The sequence below is a fragment of the Aplysia californica genome, unplaced genomic scaffold, assembly GCF_000002075.1.
Source record: "Aplysia californica isolate F4 #8 unplaced genomic scaffold, AplCal3.0 scaffold00193, whole genome shotgun sequence".
Taxonomy (NCBI): Eukaryota; Metazoa; Mollusca; class Gastropoda; order Aplysiida; family Aplysiidae; genus Aplysia; species Aplysia californica.
Genome location: NW_004797463.1, coordinates 189,797 through 195,833, shown reverse-complemented (window position 1 = coordinate 195,833; position 6,037 = coordinate 189,797). Strand labels below are relative to the sequence as shown.

Sequence of the window (6,037 nt, the reverse complement as noted above, 5' to 3'; positions counted from 1 at the left end):
TTTTTAGGTCCTGAAACCTCCAATGTTGTGAATAGGAATCCCTCCCCTCCCCCCTCCCTTTCCCCCTAAATTCCCCTGTCCAAGACAGAAAATGTCTAAAATGGAATTTTTTACCGGAGTCCCTTGCCATTCCTTCTTGGACAGGTTCGAATGTAATTCTAACATTTTCCTCTCACTGGTAAAGAAACAAACAGAAAATTGGACCCAAAAGAGTCTCTACTTTTCTTATTATTATTCCAATCCTGTGTCCTTTCCTTTAAAGTGCTCTGAAAAAAACGCACACCACTGTGTATGACCACAGGAGCCACGACGAAAAAAATGTATTTTGGTCACAAAAAAAGCAACGGTCTCTCTTATAAAGTTGAATATAGTTGTACAACCAAAAGTACATATTATTATTTGGTCGCTTTTAAGCACACGGGGGCTATCCCGAAAAATGCTGTTTTCAGAAAATCGAAGATGAAGCTTTTGCCCCTTAATCAGTTTCTTTAAAAGACAAGAAGAGTTTTCTCTATAACCAAACAAACATACACACCAATGAAACCAAACCTCTCCTAGAGGTAGGAGCAACGCCCACTTTTGGTGTAGGTCAAGATTTCTGGAAACCCCAAAAATCTGGGTTAGCCCGTTTGTCCTTAAAAGCAACCATATTAGAGCTGACTTTTACATTTCAAAACTGTATGTCACAATACAGATGGATTGCTCAGTGTAAGACTCCCTCATAGACACTTCTGCACGCTCATATGACCTTATGCAGTTGCGAGCCCCGTAAAACTCTTACTAAAACAAACTAAATAGACACTTCTCATAATGACGTATAATGGCAGAGTCTTACATTGAGCAATAGAGATGCAACGAAGGCTACAACATGATACTCACGTCGGAAATGGCTGTGATATGCACAGAGTTATCGTACACCCAGTCATCGCAAAAGGTACGAGAGGAATTAGAACTGAGGCTAGAGTTCAAAATTCCGTTGGCACTTGCATTCCCATGGTCAAATAACTGACACTCTGCAAACTGCAACTCCCCGAATATGTTCGTGTCAATGGGGACCGATGCGTTGACCAGTCTTTCGTGGTACTCAGACTGGAAGTGATAGGTGTCATTTTCGATGAAAGGAAGTTTGCATCTGTGAATGTGAACAGAAACAAAAACATCATGAAAATTGATGACAAATCTTTAAAAAGCCATTTACTACCAACAAAGAACAGTACAAGATACCTTTCGCTGTCTATTTTAAACCTTTTCATTTCAATAACTTCTGTCCCCATTTCATCTTCAGCAGTCAAGGACACATGCCTTTTGAAATTTTTGTCATTTACTGACAGATTTGTATGAATCTTTGCAGATGTATTTGCCAAGTAGAGACAGCAGAAACCATCAAGTTTCAACTTTTTAAGTCTACACCATTAGGATGCCATAAAAATGGAGGTCATTTTGAAGTCATTTTAAAACTAGTCTGAAATTTAAAACACTGTTCTTTCAAAATGTAGCTCAACATTCATGGGATCTTTTAGTTTTACAGTATTTATGGTCTAATATAGACATACAAGGTTTTATGCCCAAAAAACAAAATAAAATTAATAAAAATTGCCGAAAGAACAGAAAAATGTTGCTTTCTTAGCTTCATTATTTTGAAAAGCACCTGATTTTACCACTGAGCCACACATAAAATATTTTTTAAATCTTATGCAATTGCCTTCGAATTGTAAACATGTGCCTTTATCCCATTATTCGAGTTTTATATGCCCATGTATATATTCATATATATAATATACCTTTCAAAAAGGCTTTTTAGGAAGACAAAAAAATGTCAAAAAATCATATTTCGAAACAAAAAGCAAAAGTTCACAAAAACCATTGCCATAAGAGGCTGAATCAGTTTACATGGTGACATGTTATGTAAATGGTCCTGAATAGAAACGAGTTACAAATAGGCCAAAACGATACAGCTGAAAAATAGATAGCTTTACCAAAATTTCCAATATTTAAAAGACATGGTGGATAACATTCTTATATAATCATTCAGCCAGAGATCATGTACTCTGACGTTATGCGAGATCATAGCCTTCACAAAATTCGGTGGCTTTATCTGCCAGCAAACTTATTGTGCATTTATGTGAAAATTTTCACCTTAAGGTTAGAGGTGATTAAATCCATACATATTCATTGTTTCGAGAAAAATGGATTTTTAGGACAAGGTGTGAGAGGCAACTCTGGGACACTGAAACACCAGGAATTGCGATTGAGGCAAAACTGCAGGCTGGATGTGTTTGATATTTTCAAGTTTGACGCAATAAGGTTTGAAATGAATGTCTCCATTATGCTATTTTCCAGCATTTTGGCCAAAATAGATGACATCTGACACTTAGCCTACGTAATCGGTCAGACAGATATATATATATTAAGGCGCATCCAATTATTCTTATCACAAGCGGATATGATTCTACTGTATTGTACAAAGCAGGGCACAGAAAAGCAGTTACAAAAATAAGATTACGTTTTACCTGAAATCCGGCTTGGCGAGGATAAACACTGGCATGAGAGACATAAAAGCACCCGCCACTGCTGGTATGCAAGCCAGAAAGTAGATCCATTTCTGGTACGGGCCGAATTCACCCACATGGTGTTCGAGAACATCGTCAAACTTCATCTTCACATGCGCTGTTGTCGTCGTATCTCAGTCTAACTGGGATGCAGGGGCAGTTGGCTTTATATACCAAGTACCATCCAACTCTTTAACTCATATTTTTAAAAACTGACACCTTACATCAACACCTGTGAATAGATTCAAGAGAAAAAAAGAGCATGCATTTATTTGTTTGTTTGAGTAAAGAGAATCACATCAACAAAATGAAAGTAGCGTCGGTAGCCTAGTGGTTGTTTTGTTGGTGTCGTTGTTGTGAGATTGCGGGTTGGGGTTTTGGGGTTTGAGCTTGGTTTGAGTTTGTCTTTTTGTGCTTGGGGACGGTTTTTTTGATTTTTTTCTTTGTTTGTTTGGTTTTTTCGGTGGTGGTTTTTGTCGTGGGTGGTGGTTCTTCTTAAATAATCTAAAATAATGTTGAATAGGGGCTATACCTATACCATTTTTTCGACACAATGATATGGTCATTAAGTGCTGGAAGTAAGACTGACAGACAGAAACAAAGGAGTGAAAGTAAAAATGTAGGACCTACCAGAGGCAGCAGAATTTAATACAAAGCCCAAACAGTCAGATTATTGTTGTTGTTTTACATTGTCTGTTTGAGGTTGTAGAGATATCTTCTTAAATATGTGAATTATTTTTGAGTCAAGATGTGGTGGAATCAGGCATTAATCAATTTTTGGGCATATATTGAGTTATTAATATTATCTTAAAGCTCGTTCATTTGTCTTGAATTTGGCAAAAATAATAGCCTACCCATTTATCTTGAATAGAAGTCGATATATTTGTGACTGAAGTAGGTGGGGGTCGCCCGATAAAATTAGCAAGAAAATGGTTGCCAAGTTTGGCGACTTGTAAAGTTTGAGCGTCTTTGAAAACTGGATTTACGTTTTTTGTACCTTTAAGGAACGTTTTTCGGTACCATCCACACAGAAATGTGTTTTCACATTGACATATAATCTAAAAGGTATTGAGCCAATAAAAGAAAATTCTTTAAAAATTTCCAAGCAGCCAGAAAAATGCAGATTTCTCTGGTTTCATCATTTTGACGAGTGCCTGATTTCCCCATGATGCCTCACATTTATTATAAAGGAAGTGGTTTATATATTCTCACCCCAGGTGAGAATAACCCATGTCTCGCTATTCTCCCCCCCTCATTTTACCGGAAATGGCCCTTGAGGGAATCAGGGCTGAGGTTAGCGGCATGACCCAGGGGAGTCAGGGCTGACACTCCACAGCATCATGTTCGTTACTGTTAGTTTCTGAATAGTCACAGTCAGGGTTGTCAGTTTGGAGACAAATCCCCGAAATTTCGCTCTTTTGGATCGTGTCTGGCCCGGAGAATTTCATTTGGCTCTCTGGCTCTTTTTTGGCTCAAAACTCCAAATGTTCAAGAAGAAGGGGAAAGAAGAGCCAAGAAAAAAAGAAAAAGAAAGAATAAAAGTTTAAAAAATGAAAATAAAGAAAAGAGCTTGGAAAGTTTAATTATATTATCAAACTACTGAATACGATTTAACGCCCTCACCCATTTGGTCTGAAAAATTTACCACCCTTCTACCGTCATGCAAGAGCATTTATTGTCTCGTGCTTGTGTCTTGTTATGTTTGTACACACCCTGTGTTCCTTGAACCATAATTTATTGTGTGCAGGCAGAGAGTGAGAGGCCAGCCATCGTTTAATGTGCAAACAACGAATGGTTCGGCCGGCGGCCGGTCCCACATCCCGCTCAGTAGCGTCAGTAGCCTTTTTTTTAATTGGAGAGGCGAAATATGTTTTTACATTATTATTAATATTCGTACCCAACCACGGTAAAAGCAACAAAGGGCCTAGCTGATTTTATCGACCTGGGAGAGGTCAAAGGGGAGTCCTCGCTTCATGCACACACCGGGTTTGGAGCTATTCTCACCAGGTTAGGAAGGGGGGGGTGGGGGGTGAGAATAGCGAGACATGGGTTATAATTCTAATAAAGGTGGCCTTTATAAAACAAAAGTAGGCCTACACTTGACTGTCTGTTATACTTTTATAAATAGGTTTTTTTTTACCTATGCACCCATCTCATGTTCACGCTTTATATATACTTCTTTTCTTGTAGTTGTAGTATTTTAAACATGAATGCATGGTCTTCATTTTTGCCACAAATCAATAGTTATTGAGTTATTGATGTTTGAAAATAGTAAATTTAACAATATGGGGGGTTTCAGGGGGCATGCCCCCCTGCATTTCACAATGATTTGATGTTTTGGCAATTAGGATTGATATTTACTTGAAAACAATTGATTTGCAAGGGTTTCAGTGGCCATACGTGTGTTCTACAGCAAAAATTGTGGCAGTTTAACCCTCAAATCAATTATATCTCTAGATCTATGTGTGGGTGCATAGATTACATGGAATTGCTCAAATTACTAATTGATCATCATGGGGCATGGGGAAATTTGAGTTACAATGGCAACCATACACAAAACGAAATGGCTAGCCTATTATTCTTTTCTAGATCTAGATCTAGATCTAGATCTAGATTCTAGATCTAGAATCTATAGCAGTGTCTTTCACTTTAAATTTAGAACGCAAACATGATGTATCAGTTTCATTCTGCCAACTCTTGTTGAGTCTGGTCTGAGGGTCTGGGGAAGAATAGATCTGATAGTAGACTAGATCTCTAGTAGTAGTAGTAGTAGTAGTAGTGATAGTGGTCGCTCGTTTCGGAAGTCCCCAATGCCTCAATTGAAGAATTCAACGTGCTAAAGTATAATTATAAGATCACCGCTAGATCTAGATCTAGATATCTAGATCTAGATTCTAGATTTCTAGACTAGATATCTAGATTATCTAGATCTAGATCTAGATCTAGAATCTAGATAATTCTAGATCTAATCACTCTTAAAAAGGAGATAATAAAATCTATGCTCGACACTCACGTGCAGTCAATACCAATACGTCCACGCTGCATCTGTAGGCGAGTAGGCGGATGCTTTCCAGGCCTGCCTACTTCCACTTTCTACTTTCTTCTAGCGAAGGCTACCTTTGCTTTGGACAACAAACAACATGGATTGAGGTCATGGCCGGGTCATGGCCGGTCATAGAGTGGGTCATCCTAAAGGCGGGAACGCTCAACCATCCGTAACGACCATAGATCATAGAGCTGCTCTTTATAGATCTAGTCTATGCCATAGATTTACACGTAAACCAGAGTACGGTCTCTGGACTATTCTAGGCCAAAGACCGTAAACTTCATTGGATCTCACTCTCAACACGGTCTTAGTAATTCTAGTTGTACACATACACTTAAGTAGCACCATTCTAGCCGTTGCATTAAGTTATCAGTTTTAGAAATATTTGTATGTATTACAATGGGCCTATTCATTTAGATATTTTCTATATATTATATCATGA

At 38.1% G+C, this 6,037-nt stretch overlaps 1 protein-coding gene across 1 annotated transcript in view; it reads right to left on the bottom strand.

Moving 5' to 3' along the window:
* The window catches only part of LOC101861506 (organic cation transporter protein), a gene marked incomplete in the record, with an annotated part of 14,930 nt that extends 8,996 nt beyond the window's left edge, over window positions 1-5,934 (bottom strand). Inside the window, 3 exon segments of the mRNA XM_035969894.1 lie at window positions 880-1,132; window positions 2,511-2,781; window positions 5,563-5,934. Of these exon segments, the coding sequence (XP_035825787.1) occupies window positions 880-1,132; window positions 2,511-2,656 (399 nt within the window).
* Between the last annotated feature and the right edge of the window lie 103 nt (window positions 5,935-6,037).